This window comes from Tachysurus vachellii, chromosome 23, assembly GCF_030014155.1.
Source record: "Tachysurus vachellii isolate PV-2020 chromosome 23, HZAU_Pvac_v1, whole genome shotgun sequence".
Lineage (NCBI taxonomy): Eukaryota > Metazoa > Chordata > Actinopteri > Siluriformes > Bagridae > Tachysurus > Tachysurus vachellii.
The window spans coordinates 9,796,712-9,814,297 of NC_083482.1; the positions used below are offsets into that span (position 1 = coordinate 9,796,712).

A 17,586-nucleotide genomic window follows, 5' to 3' on the forward strand; every position below is an offset into this window, starting at 1 on the left:
GAAATCAATTTAGCAGACCTAAAAAAATATAATGCACAATCTTATCATGGTAGTATTAGTGATATTATTGTGTTTGTCTTGGAATATTTATGGAAGTTTTAGATCCACTTACACACACACACACACACACACATACAGTATATATATATATATATATATATATATATATATATATATATATGTAGATGTACAATCATATCAAATTTTCCTTTCATTTCCTTTCATTGGAGGCACTGGGTTGTGTGTTTTAAAAGGTATATTGAAACTGTTATATTTTTAGGGAGGATACCGACTGTGAAAATTTCAAACAGTAACAGCCTCAATATTGGGACCTTAAAGCTACCATCTTTAGCGAGATATAGATTTTTTATTCATCTCTGAGGTGGAGGCAGCCACAGCAGAATCATACATTAAAAAAACACAAATCTTTTTAAATCAGCAAGTACATATATCCATATAAATAAAAATTGGATTACATTTGGATAAAAGGTATTTGATTATCTGTGAAACATGTCTACATGTCAGCTGGTGATAGATTAGAATGTGTTGATTGATGTTTATTGTATTTATAATCACACCTTGTCACGTATATGCAGATCTGTTATGCTCAGTGACAGGAGATAGACAACAAGCCATTAATAAATGGCACCACTTTAAAAATGACACCTCAGTGAAGAAGGATGTCTGAAATGACAAATACGGTATGTCATCATTTTTCGGTATATACATCTCATCGTCTTCATGTCTTCTCATCTCCAGAAAGGAAAGAACTATAATAAATACAATGTGAGGAATACATATCCTCTTCCGTGTATTAATTCTGCTTCAGCTGCACACTAAATACTCTCTTGGAACCCCACTTGAACCTGCTGTCTTATCTCATTAGTCTGTTTATATATAGCATTAAGTTCGTGTTGTTGTTTTTTTTTTTTTGCCATGTCTCCTGTAAACATGTTATGTCTGCAAAACTAAGCTGTTTTTACACGTTTTTAGTTCAAGCCTGGAAAAAGGTAAATACTCTCTGTATTATAAAGTTTACGTCTAATGACTCATTCCCCTGCTTCCCTGACTCATTCACTGCTCTGTTTGCAAAAATAACAATAACTGTGTGAAGATCAAAATGAACAGGTGCTTGCTGAGATACATTAAACTTTTCCCTGATTTTGATCCTTGAAAAGATGTTCAGATATAATACATTTCTCATTAAACTATTCGTATACCCCATCAATTCCACTACAGAGGCGTACAACGGGACCTACGACTGAAATATGTGTATTTTACTCTCACAAGGTCATCTACTAATCTTTATAAATCTTGAAAAAGACACTTTATTAGGAACATTTGTACACCTCACCTATTCATGCGACAGCAATGCAGTACATAAAATCATGCAGGTACGAGTTAAAAGCTTCGGGTGATGTTCAGAATGGAGAGAAAAAAATGTGATCTCAGTGATTTTGACTGTGGCATGATTTTTGGTGCCAGATGGGCCAATTTAAGTATTTCTCTAACTGCTGGTCTCCTGGGCTTTTCATGCACAACAGTCCGTAGAGTTTACTCAGAATGAAGGAAAAATATTACAGTGTCAGTTCTGTAGATAAAAATGCCGTTTTAAGGGAGAAAATGGCCAGACGTTGTCGCGCTGGCATAAAGGCTACAGTAACTCTGTACTGTGGTGAGTAAAAAAGCATCTCAGAATGCATGTCAATTAGTATAGTACTCCTACTAAAGTGAGTGCAGAATAAAAGAGTTTGATAGAACATATTTGGGTAAGTGCAAATAAAAAATAGTACATGCAGGAGCAGGCAGGATTGGGCAGAAATCCTTCGGGTGCAGGTTAGTCACGTCATCCTAAATGGACATATTACTTTAAAATCAATCAAATCAGGCTCAAAAATGCTCTGAAACACCAATTTTGGTTTCAGAAACACCTTAAGACAGACCTCATGGTAAATCTTTATTGAAATGCTTAATATAATATTGGATATAGTTCACTAGATATAGTTAATATGAAATACTTTTTCAAGCCCAAAAATAATACACCATGCAGTATGGCATACTGTGACATATACAGCAACAGGATTATTTAGTATGATGACTTTTAAACACACTTATGTTCAGCAATTCCTATGTTCAACCCTCTCCTTATCTTCTGCACGTGCAATAAACCACACAGACCTTTCCCAACATATTTTTGTGTAGGATAAGTCTTCCATTAAAAAAGGGCTAGTTGGGGCAATATAAAAGTCTGGTTAAAGATTTTATACATAACACCCACACTTACACAGTCCTGTGCAAAAGTTTGTATAACCTCAGGATAAAATGAATTTCTTTTTATACCAATTTGACATGTGTGGTAGAGTGTCAGTTTTCACAAATCCCTTCATTATCACAACATATGTTCCAAAAGCACTCTTTTGGATGTACTAGTAATGTAAAATTCAAATGAAGTGTGCATATCACTTTCTGAGCATGCAAAAAAAAAATATATTTTCATATGACCCGCGTAGCTGGCCTTTGCCTTTATTCCCGAGTTGTAAAAGTGAGATTTTAAACTGCCTTGTTCAGAAGATCATGATAAATCTTTCTCAAGCTATTTTTTTCTGATGATGTTACATTATGTTATATCTTGTGGTTTTGTTTGTAATTTAATCTGTAAAACAGAGATACTTTTTACTTATTGTCCCTTAATTAAAAGAAAATAAAAGAAAATAAAAAAATGCACTCAAATTCACATCATTCACTAGGTGCAAACTAAACTATGGATATAAAGAGTTTGGATTTTTGACCAGATTGACTAGACTGTCTAGTACCAACAGTGTCAGCACTTTTGTATTACGTTTGGCCTTGAAGCATTATTAATGAGCACTTTTTATCCATTCATTCATTCATTCATTTTCGTTCACTGCTTTATCCAGGTCTTTGTCATAATGGAACTGGAGCATATCCCAGTAATGTTGGGTGGGAATAGAATACATGACAGGACTACATACAGACATTCACACATACAGGGTGTTTAGTCTCCAATCTATTGACAAGTTTTTAGAAGCTGAGATGAAACCTGGAGGAAACTCACAGGAACGCATGGAGAACATGCAAAACTCCACACAAATAGTAACGCAAGCTCAGACTCAAACAAGGAATCGTGTTTCATGCTAAATCTGCAAGCAGATGTCAAAAAATGTTCTGGCTTGACAAAAACCGAGAAACTGAGCATCATTTCATCATTCATCCATTACCAAAAATTACCTGTCGGCACATGTGACAAGCAAGAGCTTATCATAGCACTCGATCATTCCTCTGTCTGTTGCTGATGAACTATTTTTACTCCATTTTGACTGTCTTCAGTTTTCGTTGTCTGACAGGAAAACAAAACGCACCATTTACTTGTTTGCGCTGCTTAATCACTGCCTTCATTTCCAATATTTTCAGATTGCCTGACAAGCCAAAAATACACACAAATTCAACTGTCTAAGCGTTGCTCTCCAATCGACACTGAATTCATTATATGGAGCATATTTTGGAATCAAGGATGAAGGAGAATAAGCTAAGATCTGTGGCTCTATACTCTAAGGCTAGTTCTCTTACTCTCTTTCACAAACACACACACACACACAAACACAAGGGCAGTTTCCCGAAAAGAACAGACATCACTGATAATCTACATTTGAGACAGAAAGAGCTTTTGGGAGTCACAGCGCTGCTGAAAAGCGATCCCTCGCTTAACTCTTTCATCAGTGGGGTAATTAGCGTGGAGAAAAGGCTTAGCACCACTGCACCAGTCAAGGTAACTCCACACTCTAATCCCCAACACAAATTGGATTTTCTTAGCACCGAAAAAACCTGTGTCATGTGCCGTCAAATCTCACAGTCACACACACACAAACACACACACACACTCTCTCTCTCACTTTCCCCTCACACACATACATATACACAAACACACAAAAACAGACCGACATGAGCAATAAGAACTTCAGGCCAAATATGTTTCATCTGATCTCTGTCAAAAAAAACACACACTCCACAAAAGCTAATAATAACAAATAACTTCAGAAAGTCTAATAAAAGTGTGAAAAATATCTGCTCCTTTATTTGGTTTGTAGCCAGAGTTATGAGGTGCGTATGTGATTAAGTGTCAATGTGTGTGTTTCATGAGAGAATACGAAGTGTGTTTGGACTTCTCTATTAAATTTGCAGCACATTTTGTTACAATATCTTTATAATATTCCGTGATCTTGTGTATTGTATCTTACCTAATCCATGTCATCAACTCCACAGTGTCTGGGTCATAAAATTCTCTCAGTTCTGAAATTTCTTCTGTCATTTTGGGCCAGAACTAAAGCACAAAAGTACACACACACACACACACAAACACACAAAACAAGTGTAAAAAGAGAAAGACGGAATCCTACAAAGATAATGCTACTACTATAAACCACATACACACAAACCTATAGACACACAGACAACTACACATTTTATGCTTGATTGCATATTGCAATTCTGCTGTTGACAGAGCAGAATTAACCCAGCAGGGGCAAAAATCCTCTTAAAAATAAATGCTTGGGGAGTGCTAGTATTTTTTTCTTTAGGTTTCCATGCATGGCTGTTTGAGCTAAGCACTTCCTGCCACCCTGCTGCCCAGGCAGATTAGCACAATATGCAAACAGAAAAATGATCGCCTGCTGCAAACGTATTACCTTGTAATAAAGGAATGCCAGCAGCACTACCGGAACGGAGTACCTGATCAACTTTAGCTGTGGAAAACACACAAACACGTTAACATACAGCAAGAAAGAAAGGAAATACACTTTCGTTCTTAGGTTGTTACTACATTGCCACCTAGTGAGGGAACATTTGTAGTGCAGGCACTTAACACATGGGAAAACATTCACCGAAACTCAATTTCCGTTCACAAGAGAGTAATGCAAGTCTCAAGATACATCTTCACACTGAGATACAATCTATATCATTGTTTTGTTAGGTTTCAGATATGCACGGACTGCATCGCTTATCTTCCTGTTATTGCGGTATCTGGTAACACAAGCATGAACTCTGTGAGACTGGAAAAAAAAAAACAGCTGTGGATTAGTGGATTAGTGGATTCAGTACAACGATCCCTGCACGGAAGGTAAAAAGATGATCCTGACATTGTAATTTGACGGATAATCTTACAAATCAGAGCTGTAAATTTCAGGGTAATGACGTTAAAGAAGAAACTCACTGCAAATCACAGTATTTGGTGCTTAAGGAAAATATTGAGGGGGAATTTGCTGTAAGGGAAAACTTTATTTAGTCAAAACACGCTTTTAGCATTAAAGCTGCGATTTATAAGATTTAAAAATGGTTTCCAATGCTGTAATAATATCATGATTACCTTAATCAATACCTTAAAATAAAACACATTGTGCTATATTGCAGTGTACATTTCTAAGTAGTTTCTTAATTTCAGGTTACTGTTAACCTTTTTTCTGGCCCCCTAAACTCTACCCGAGACCTGATCGGCGTTTCAGTTTTTAAAACAGGAATACAAATGGGTAAAAAATTTCAACAAAACAATGGGGTTGATTTAAATGAAAAGTAAAGGCTCGTCATTAGAAATGCAATCTACAGCAGCACGCACTAAAAATGACAAACTGCTGCTTTAATATTGAAGTAGACTTGGATATGTGAGTGAGATCTCACCTTTCCTTCAGTATTGCAATGGATCACTCGCAGGCACAGCGTCCACATCTCCTTACCGCACACGCCGAAGGCGGCAAAGGCGCACATGTGACCGGTCCACAGATACTTCATCCTGTAGCCAGAGACAGCGTCACAACTTTTCGCTGCTTTTCTAATAAAGAACAGCATCAGATGCTGCAAACGCATTATCTATGAATGAGCATGCACTCTCAGACCTGTTAGTATTCGAAAGACACCGGAGGGAATTCCGAGTGGGATATATTGCGATCTTTTCTGCAAAATAATTCACTCTGCATTATTGTTTCTGCAGAAGTAGCCGGAACCACCCGCCGCTCGCGGCTTCGGCTAATAAGATGGAGATTAAAGATTAGAACTGGCCTGAGTCAGTGGAAGAAAAATGGATTAAAAAAAAAAGCAAAAAAAAAAAAAAAAAAAGTTGAATTTCAGCAGAAAGAAATGGGGAAAAGAATCATAGGGGGGATTTACGAATAATAAATGAACACTGGAAGGTGTGTGAAAACACAGAGGTATAAAACTTTATTGGCTACACCTGACTGGTTTAAAATTTAAAATCAAAGTTACTGAAGTTTTCTGCAAACTTTAAGCATTGCAGAAAAATGAACTGAAAGCAAAATACTCAATGTCAGCTGCTATGAGACCGTGGGATTATTTCTTATTTTTATGTGATGATTTATGATTTAATCATATGTACAAATATCTGGGGTTTTTTTTGGGTCAAAGTGTTTTTTTTTGCCCTTGCTCTTTTTATGATTAAGACAGATTTTATGTTTATGATTTTTTTACAACCGTCTTCAATTTGGGGATAATCTATATTGTCTAAAGTGTAAAACTTTTCCCAACACATCTTGAATTTGGTATTATTAAGAAATGAATGGAAAGATACCACCGGGGTTGGGTGTGTGGGGTATCTGGGGGCCGACATTGATATCATATCACACAGCCTGAGATCCTCGTCAGCTCTTAACTTTTTTTTGCTGTATTTTGTTGACACACAGCTGGTGTGTTTTATATTACATAGTAATTGTAAGAGATGCCTAATTTATGCCTGAAGCTGCATTTAAGATTGTTGCAGGAGCATCTGTCACACGAGAAAACTTTTACTACAGTTTTGATCACATTTCCTTTCAGTTCCCTTAATTCGACACGATACTCAATGCTAAAAGAATGAACTGGTCTTAAAACTCCATCATCAACAAGCATAAATGCTAGAAATATGTTACAAATGCCTTGTTGACTCTTTGTTCAGTGTCTATATATGATTTTCCAGATAAAGCGTTACCCAAATTTCTACCAGTGTCTTATATTTACACCGGCATACCGTCTAACTCTACAAAGTACTCTGCTAAAAGAAAAACAGAAGGTATTTCTAATGGAGTTTAGTTTTTGTTGTCAGGACTATCTGATTCTCTCTTTACCTCATGGTAGAGAAAGCCAGCAGGCCAAAGAAGACTGTGTGGAGGAGGTTGTAGGCAACATCTGGACGCATGTTGAATGCCGTCTCTTCTGGGATTTCAGACCTTCGTCCAGCTCCGGACTCTCTAGAGCAGACAATGAGAGAAAAGAACGAAAGAAATGGAAATGTCAAAAAAAAAAAAAAAAGAGTGAAATCATGATTGGGGAGGCTTAAAACACCAAATTTACTTTCAATTATTATTATTTTTTTTCTATATAATAATTTACATTTAATCTATAATTTGGGTAACAAGGCTGTAAAATATCACAATTTTTTTATATAAAATATAAAAAAAAAAGGAAAAGAAAGAGAGAATTTACATGTCTTCCTCTCATGACCTTCATGAAATTCGGATGATTTAAATTCCGGTTGCAGATGTGACTTATGGAATATTCTAAATATTTTATAAGGGTGACTGTGTTATATGTGAGCTTAAATATACACTGCTTTCTGTAATGGTTGACTCATGGAAAATGAGATTCACACATTAATGCAAAAATAATACGATTTTGAAAGCTTTTTAATGACTTTGAGAAATGTAGATGGGTTTTAGTAGGTTTCATATTATTTATCTGAAGCAAGTACATCAGGGTGGACACTTAAAGGACACATTGCCTATGTTTAAAATCTCTTTTACTTGGCATACATATTTTTAAATGCAACATTAGTGAGATGCAGATGGGACACCAATCATGGAATCTCCCACTGATTATTCATCAGTGTTAATTACAGAAGAGAGAACATGGATAAAGGCAAAGACATGGACCCATGATGAGTGTGTGAAATCTATTCAGTAGTCAGATCACTACACGCTACAGAAAGAGGAGCCATTTTAAACTACTGATTGCACTCTACAACTCTCAACTCTTCTTTGGCTGTTTCTCAGGGGAAACCATTAAAAGTTCTATGTTTAAAGGAGTCCAATTAGGATTAAAATTGTTCTTTAAGGGTTCTTCGGTCAATTTAAGAGTGCAAACATTACTGTTTTGCATTTTCTCCTGGGCTTTGGGGTGTTTCTCCAGATACTTTGGTTTCCTCCCTCAGTCCAAAGACATGCATTGTAGGCTGACTGGAATCTCTGTTAGTGTGTTAATGGTTGTGCGAGTGTTGTGAGTGTGTGTAGCTGCCCTTCGATGGGTTGGGACTCAGTCAGGGGTGTGATAAACTCCAGGCTTCATTATTAATTTACTCACAGTAATGCTTTATTGTTATGGGTATTTAACTAAATTTCATATCTTTCATATTGCCCACAGGAACCATCTATATTTCCATCATCTTCAACTGAACTCAAAGTCTATCTAAAAAAAAAAAAAAAGATTAATTTTTGGTAACACAGTTTCCTTGAAATTGGTGATGTGTGTTATGAAAGTTATTTGTAAAGCATTATGTTTAATAATGTATAATAAAATAATTTATGAGATAAAGTGCATTTCCATAAGTGATAGGAACAGTGTGGTCAGGAAACTGGTGGCATGCTGTTGGATACAGGCTCGGGAAAAGTATTTCAGCTGCCAGAACGGAATACTTTATAAAACATATACCATTGCAGAGATTAAATAATGCGTGGAAAAAAGATAAATGTAGGCGTAATTAATAATTTAAAAAAAGAATAAAAAACATTGAGTGTAGATCAATGACTCTAGATGGCAAAAGATATCAGTTTTTCTAGAAGATTCTCTTTTGTGACTTGTTGCAGTCATTGCTTTGATGTAAATGTTTTTGCTGAAGGCTCATCAGAGGCTAGCTACAGACAAGAGCTCAGCTTTGACTGATTTTTTAGTTATTTTTTGACTGATAATTTTAGTTACCTTTCCTGGCTCATTTTGTGGCATTTTTTTATTAAACAAAAATTCAGAAGCTAATCGCATTGTTTTAGTAGTTAGTGGTTAAGAAATAAAAGGTAACTGTTGTAGCTATTTAGTCATTGCGCTAATTTCATATGATACCGAAGATTCTGGGAAATGTGAACCACTGTGAAACCACTTCTGATCAGAAGACTGTGAGTTCACTGTAAGTTTGATGCTCACCTCTGAGCAAAGCCCTTAACCGCTCGACTGTATAAATGAGATAAATGGTAGTTACTGGATAAAGTCGCCTGCCAATCCCATAATCTTCAACGTAAAAAAAAAACACAGTCCATAAGCTGCGTTGCGTTTCAACAATTGTCCCATTGTGTAACAGCACAATCTCTGTTTTAACAAGACCTACAAACATAGTGTGGAATTTTAGTTTGTTTAATTTGCACTGTTTTGTTGTTGATGTGTTTTGACTGGCCCTGTTCTTGTGACTTCTGTTACTAAACGCTCTGCTCTTGCATTCAAGCCTTTGTGCCATTATGCTACAACCACGATGAAAAGCAAAGTGTTAACTGCATTTCTTGATCTCTTCGGGATTAGGGATTGTTTTATGAGGATTAAAATGCGGAATGAATGTCAGAAGTGACACCAGTAAAGAAATCTGTATTGTTCTTCAATTTATGTGAAATACAGCACACATTTCAGTACATATAGATAGCATTCCATACTGGAAAGCAAAACAAATCCTTCTCATCATTAGCAAATAATGAACATATAATGTGTGTTTGCATGGATACCTCAGGCTGGCTAGAGCTGCAAGTGCCAACACGATGATGAGTACTGAGAGCGTACAGAGGTAAGGGTACAGCAGCAGAGTAGCAGCTAAACGATCGAATGTGTCCAAAGGCAAAGCGCCAAACGCCTCCTCACACAGATACAGACTGGCATCAAAATCTCTGAAAAACAGAGAGGGACACACAGGAACAGTATATGTATTTTGCTTTTTACCCAAATCACAGCATGGGCAATTTATGGCAGATTTTATTTATGCACCATTGGTGGGAATTGGTGTGGGTGCAAACGTGCTAATGATAAAGAAAAAAAACGATAATATTTATTCTACAGGTTTTTGTACCCAGGACTATATTTTTATTTTTATTATATTATATTCTTACTTATATTATGTGTAAATCATTAATGCTGTGATAAAGTTTAAATAAATAAATAAATAAGAAACAGAGAGATAGTACTGAAACTGGGGAGACAGATAATGTTAGAGGAAATGAATTAAAAAATGAAATAAAAAGTAGAGACGGAGGTGTGATACAGTCGTTAAGCCCTGCAGGCTGGGTGTAATGTGAAAGCGTTGTAATATCCAGTGAATGAACAGATTATTTTGCGTTCCAGATGACATTTTTCACGGCAGTCAGACCTCTATAAATCACAGAGAATTAATGGCCCTGTCTAGCCTCAGTGAAGAGTTGAATCCTGAATAAAATCCTGCAGTAATGGCCCAGATTAATGACAAAAGGTTGAAATTTACAGAAGGGGAGAATCCCAGAGCAAAACCTACCTTGTAGCCCCCAAGCCAAACTTAGCCTTTATGAACTTGAAGATGTGCTCGTCTGATCTCAGCTGCAGGACTCGCTAGCATTAGGAGCAAAGACAAAGTGGGGAAAAAAGGGAAAAGTGTATAATGAATTGAATTATAGTAGACCCAAAGTGACTGAAGTAGAGACAGGTGTATAAATAAAAAGATCAGGAGAGGGAGACGGAAATCTATCGGCAAACCCGAGTCTGACGTGTGATTTAGACTGCATGAGGATGCAGATTACAATAATTTGCCACATGAGAAAATTAACTAATTTACTAGGAATGTCATTTAGACTTCCAGCTCAATCACTAATCACGCTAGTTGATTAACGTTAAAATTAACCCGTCTTGTACTTGTGTCTTGTTCTAACCCTAACCCTAGCCTCTATGGTCATCCCCAATTTTATATGCAGCCCTACAGGAAGTCCACGCAAGGCAAGCTTAATGTAAATACTTTAAAAAAAAAAACAACTTTTTTTTAAAAGCAGAAAGCTTCCAAAACTTCATATATTTGTCAAGTGCGTAAATTAGTACATTTCAATCACGTTTATGTAAATTATTTATCTGAAGAAAGCTCATTGGATCAGAAGACACTAGTCACACTTTCATACAGTTACTTTTTAGCAAAAAAAAAAAAAAACATGGATCGATTAAAGGAAAGCGAATAACAAAAGCCAAATGTTTAATTGTGTATTTTTTTAATAGTTTTTTTTATTTATTTTTTTTTTTTATTTTATTGTTTAACAGAGTTGTCTGAACCACTGTGTCAAATAAGGTTTAGTTATTGCTAAACACTAATAATTTAAGTTACAGCATTAAAGAATAACTGTTGTCACCATCCAGTCATGTAAGCTGTTTATCCATTCCTTTAAAGGCAAGAAAGTTTGTATAGAAATGGATAAATTTTGAGTTGAATAACCCTGCGATACTGAATATTTTCACCTTGAACAGATGTAGTCCATGTCTCAGCACTCACCTTGGTTGAATAATTGATGATAAGAGTTAACACGAGCACCAGGACTGCATGACCAGCCAGCTTTCCTACACGTGTGACAAGGCCTCCAGTCTTCAGTCCTGTCTGAAGAAAAAAAAAGCGGAAAAAGCAAACAGTGCTTCAAGAGCAAGTAAAGCAGACTTTACATATACATTCTGTTCTACAACATTCATTAATCTGCATGCAGGAATAGATGTAAAGACCCTCTAGATGCGACGATGGCTGCTGACGGAAGCAAAAGCAAACAGCAGCTCAAGAACAGACATTTAGAGAACAAGTGCACAGCCTTATTTAAACATGAAATTAGAAATGGATAAAAAAAATCAATTATACCTACACAATGTTTGCTCTCCATCCAGGTCCCCTACTTTATGTAAAAAGAGGGAAAGACACTATCTAGATCTTAAAGCACTCTTTATATTTACCTTTAGAGCAGGCAGTTTGTTTAAGCTGAAAAGTTCATCCAGGTGACTGATAAAGGACAATGTTAAAACTATAACAAAAACCATTAAGAGGAAAAAAAAAAGACAGCGACAAGATTGTAGGACCTAGTGTGTGCTAGCAACTTATGAATTGAACAATTAATCAACAATTAATGTTTTCACAGTCACATTTCAATTCAATTGGATTCTCATTTAACTTAAAAAACATAATTTTTTAAACCTTAAATTTTGCAGAATTATTAAATTATTAAAATAATGTATTTTTTGTTTGATAGATGTTCAAAAAAAACAAAGAAAACACCATAATCTTTTGTCATTTTGACTGTCACAGCAACATCTGACAGGTTTTCCCAGACCGACACACATACACAATAAAACTCTAACTCCATTATCTTCAGTTCTATCATTAAAAGCAGACCACAGCTCCTTGAGACAGATATCTGCACAGAGTGACACAAAACAATGTGCTGAGAAAGAAAGTAATAAAGCTTTAAGAAAGATTTAAGGTGGCACTGAGTTTATTAACAATCTTTGATACATCAGCAACAAAACATTGTGACAGAAACCACAAAACCTTGTGTGAAATAAGGAATAAGTATGTAATATGATAGTTATGCTGTCTGCACCATGCTATTTTCCCCCAAACCTTTCCAGATGTTCTATATACACCTTTCTCACTTTGGAAAAAGTAGTGGAAAACACGCAATCCTTTAGTCAAAATAACAAACTCGGTAAAGCAATGTTCTAACCCTAATCTCTTTTCTTCCCCTTGGTTTTTAAGTTTTAATCATTTTCTTTGTATAGAGATGAATGTGTTTAAATAGAATACTTTGTCAGATTTTCCCAAGAGAACGCTGACCGATCAGAGACTGTTCCATTCCTGGGCTGCTCTTGACCTCAATTAAAAATATCACATAAAAAGACATAGCTAAGGGTCGACATCTGGTACGTCTATGGCTTCCTTGGTCCATAGAGTTTGGCAGCCTGTCTATAAACTCGATAGTAATCTTTTCTGCATCTTGAAAAAGGGATATTGTTCTGGGAAAAATATAAATGTCCAATTGTGTGAACAATTGTGTTTTTGTGTGTGTGTGTGTGTGTGTGTGTGTGTGTGTGTGTGTGTGTGTGTGTGTGTGTGTGTGTGTGTGTATAGAGTAGGTCCAGATGTGAGGAAAAGCCCTTCTTTTAGCCATATTCACAATTCAGTGAATAAAGTGTCAATTTTCTCTCTAACCTACATTTTGTTTCCTTTCCCAGTTCCACTTTTAATGATTCCTTTGCAATTATGGTGAAAGGAGAAAGCTGAATATAGTTTCATACCTGAAAGTGTTTGATGAAGAGCACAGCCACAATGAAGCTGAGCACCAGTGAGCCCAGCACCATGGAGTTACAGAACTGCAGCAGCCACACACACAGCAGACTCATGACTTGGACCAGGTACAGAGACTTCGCCTGCACACATACAAGATGTTTCTGTAACCCTGAGTATATACCACACACTGAGTTTAAACACGTGTGTGTAGGTTACCTGCTCAGCTGTGAGGAAGTCCAGTGAGTCGAGAGTGAAGATGAGGAAGGCCTGAACCAGCAGGATGAACTGATTAAACTGCCATGTGAGACAGAAACAAAGTGTGCAGACAAACACCAGCCACAGCACCACCCTCTGTGCAGAGAACACACACACAGACAGCCACACACATAATGTTAAACACAAACCCTCCAAACCTTGGTACAGGATGTCCCTGTGGTGAAGAATTCTTCCGCCGTATAACCATCTGTCTGAAGGATAGGCTGATGGAACATCTCACACGGTTCAGCGGCAGTTCAACACTAATGTCTCCTTCAGATTTCTCACCAATGTTTATACACCTCCATCTGAGGTGTTACATCACCTCACCATTCAGACGGAAAACAGAACAGAAGAAATCTAAACTCTGGAGCTAACAAAAGCAATGAGGCAAAAATCTTCTACAGGATTTGGGAAGTACATTGAATCGCGTACTGGAAATTTGTTCTCATCATCAGAGATGGCCAAATATTTGTGGACACCTGACCCCCCACACCCATATGTTGTCCTTCCTCAAACTGTTGGCACAAAATACAAGGCACACAATTGTATAGGATGTAGATTTGTATACTATAAAATTGCAATAACACTTCACTGGAGATAAGGCGCCTAATCATATTCCAGCACGACAATGACCCTGTGCATTGGGAGTGAGCTCCATAAAGGCATGGTTAGCCAAGCTTACACTAGAAAAACAAGTGTCCTGCACAAAAGAGCCCTGAACTCAACCCCACTGAACACCTTCGGGATAAACTGGAACAGCATTTACATCCTTTGGGTGAATGGGTGTATGAAGAAAAATCCCCACAGCATTGCCACATGATCTAGTGGAAAGCCTTTCCAGAAACGTGGATTTTATTATAACAGAAAAGGCGTCTACATTTCACCATATAAGAAAGAAAGAAAGAAAGAAAGAAAGAAAGAAAGAAACAAACAAACAAAGAGGTGCGTTCAGACAGAATGAGTCAGACATATACAAATAGACATAGAGAAAGGCATATATAACAGACATAGAAAGTGATATGACTATAGAAATGCAGCAAAACAACAATGTAGACAGAATGAAAGACAGAAAGACAGATATAGAAAGACAAACAAAGATAAGACAAAAAGACAGTCAGACATAGACAGAGACAAGCAGAAGGCAGTACTGAAAGAATAAAAATCATTGTTTTGCTCAAAGTATAAGACAGAAAAAAAAATTGAATCATGTGACTGGTGAATCATGTGAAACAGGGTGACTCACGAATCGCATAACAGATGTGTACCTGGTGCTGCAGCTGGAGCCGTGGACGGAGGTAGAACGTGATGGCAGCCACCTGTAGCGCAAAAAACGGCAGAGACCAGTTCTCTCTCAGAGAGATGGTGAACTCCACACGTGTTGTGTCTACTCTATACACACACACACACACACACACACACAAAATACATTCAGTAACCTCACAAGGTCATACTCTATTTCAATTGTTCCTTTTACTTAGAAAAACGGCATTAATAGAATTATTCAGAAAGCCTTTGCTGAATCCAAAAGCTTACAGAATAGCAATGAGGTCCTGATTCATGAGGAAATTTTAATTGTGTGTGTGTGTGTGTGTGTGTGTGTGTGTGTGGCATACTGGCATACCTGTTGAGGATGTACCAGACTCCAGCAAGAGTCCCAGCCAGCCAACAATCACTGAGCATCCAACTGGTGAGGAACAGAGCGAATATATACACTGCTTGTAGAGCAAACACAGTGTAGATGTAGAAGTACACTGGCTCAAGATAAGACTGTATAGACACACACACACACACACACACACACACACACACATATATTTTTGTAAACTTGGTAAAAGCCCAAACATATCTATGAAGTATACACATATGAAAGTACATATATAAAATCTCATTTAGACATAACATAGAGTTTAGAAAACTACAGGCTATTTTTCACAACCATCTGTGGCCACTAGACAATGGTGCAAACTTGGTCATGCTCTTTGGGTTAGACGGATCGTATGCTTCCTTCTCATCTGTCAATAACAACAACACTAGCCAATCATGTGCTTTTATAAGCTCATGTATGTGGAATAGGGCAGATAGCACTTTCCTGACAGCTTTCCACTATCCTGTCATGCAGCATGAGCAGCATTAAAAAAGAAAATGATCAAGACACATGCCTTCACGTGTCTCGGAGGAAGCGTGTGCCAGCCTTCACCACCATTCCTCCTTGTCATCTGACTCAATTTCTTCATATTAATGTCTTCTTATATGGTTATATAAACATTCTATATAAAGGTCTGTACAGCGTGTGTAAGTGCTCTTCTCTGTTTTGATGAAGATATGACAGTGCAGGACCAATGCAGTCATTTTGACAGTCAACATCTATTAAAAACCTTTAATATGTCATTTACACTAATCAAAAACATGATCAAATAGTGAGAAAACACTAGAGAGACTGTTTTTACTACTGTCTTCTTGTCCAACATGATCTCGGCAGGAAGATGCCAAGACAAAGCTAGAAAGTAGCTTAAAATAAATAACATAAATCTATATTTTCTTAATTTAGTGATGTAAAAGTATTTTATTCAGTAACATCTAATGTTTGTTCCAACTCGACTGCTACACTTGTACGGTTGTATATTGCTGTTCATGGATTACATAAATAAAGTGATACTATTAAAATAACTCTATAAATATTAGGCTCTACCTGAATGGGTAGAATCCTGTAGAGTATACTCAGCAACACCTCCTGATAGATGTTCATACGCTGTAGAATATTAATGGTCCTCATAGACTCTGTGGTGTTGTCATTTATGAGCTGAGACAGACCTGCATACAAACACAAATATAGATTTTAGCATCTGATTAACACAAGTCGAATACTGATTTTAATACCCAAACGTAACACATTAAAACCTACAAGAGCCAAGTTTTACATCTGTGAACGCCATATAAATTCACCTGTGCTAATTAGCATTTATTCAATCTATAGCATTAGGTCTGAACATTAAATGTTACTACAGTTATCTTGCTTAAAATGAACTCATCTTCAGGTGTCCAAATGCATCGTTTCAATGTTTCGATACTAAAAGCACTGCAAACACATTCATGAAGCTGGATTTCTGTAAATAAGGCTTTTAAAAATATGATCATGTTCATGTACAGATGTCTTTTTATGAATTGCTTTATTTATTTTGAGCTTATTGTGTGCACCAATGACTGAGTGAAATGAGTAGCTTTAATTATTTCTTAATTATATTTTAATTGTCATTTAAAATGTTTCAAACCTAAAGAGTAAAATAATTACAATTTAAACAACATAACACTAATTTATAGATAATAATAACAATAATAAAATAAAAAATAACAATAAACTAAAAAGCTATTATTATATTATTATTATTATTATTATTATTATTATTATTATTAGTATTATTATTATTCAGTAACAGGAGCAGCAGCAAAAATACCACTAATGCTACGACTACTAATAATAATATTATTTATAATTATAAAAACAATATTTTGTTTATATTTAGTAGTAGTATTATCATTATAAATCCACATAAATAATAATAATAATAATAATAATAATAATATTAATAATAATAATTTCTGCGTTTCAGTTTTGCCCAATGTTTAAACTGCCACATCAGAAAGTAACAAAAAGGAATCTTTATTAGACTGAATAACATTTAGCTTTTCATTAATAAAAAATATACATATATATATATACAGTAATATAAATCCCTCCACAATGTCAGATTGCCTTGTATCATTAGCCATTATAACCTGCTTACAGAAACACATATGCTTTGAGTTTGAGTTTAAAGCCATATTAGTCCTCACTTGCTCGCACTGCTACCGAGACCAAGTAAAAATTCTCTCATCAAAATATTGAATAAAGAAATGAGCATCTAAGCAGGTCCCAAGCCTATTTAGATGATGATGCCCAACTGCTCAGGAACAGTAAAGCAGCATCCAGAGAACAGCTATAAGCATTGCTGCTGCAGCACTCCTTCAGTAGGTCCTTATTCATGGCCAAT

The 17,586-nt window shown here is 36.2% G+C and overlaps 1 protein-coding gene across 1 annotated transcript in view; it reads right to left on the bottom strand.

The window, feature by feature from the left end:
- The window catches only part of dpy19l3 (dpy-19 like C-mannosyltransferase 3), a 52,581-nt gene that overhangs the window by 17,862 nt on the left and 17,133 nt on the right, over window positions 1-17,586 (bottom strand). Inside the window, exons 5-16 of the mRNA XM_060858991.1 lie at window positions 16,248-16,369; window positions 15,180-15,325; window positions 14,824-14,947; window positions 13,517-13,651; window positions 13,309-13,440; window positions 11,528-11,629; window positions 10,532-10,605; window positions 9,756-9,914; window positions 7,125-7,247; window positions 5,689-5,800; window positions 4,704-4,760; window positions 4,257-4,339 (exon numbers count right to left, since the gene is read on the bottom strand). Of these exons, the coding sequence (XP_060714974.1) occupies window positions 4,257-4,339; window positions 4,704-4,760; window positions 5,689-5,800; window positions 7,125-7,247; window positions 9,756-9,914; window positions 10,532-10,605; window positions 11,528-11,629; window positions 13,309-13,440; window positions 13,517-13,651; window positions 14,824-14,947; window positions 15,180-15,325; window positions 16,248-16,369 (1,369 nt within the window). The remainder of the gene's footprint in view (window positions 1-4,256; window positions 4,340-4,703; window positions 4,761-5,688; window positions 5,801-7,124; window positions 7,248-9,755; window positions 9,915-10,531; window positions 10,606-11,527; window positions 11,630-13,308; window positions 13,441-13,516; window positions 13,652-14,823; window positions 14,948-15,179; window positions 15,326-16,247; window positions 16,370-17,586) is intronic.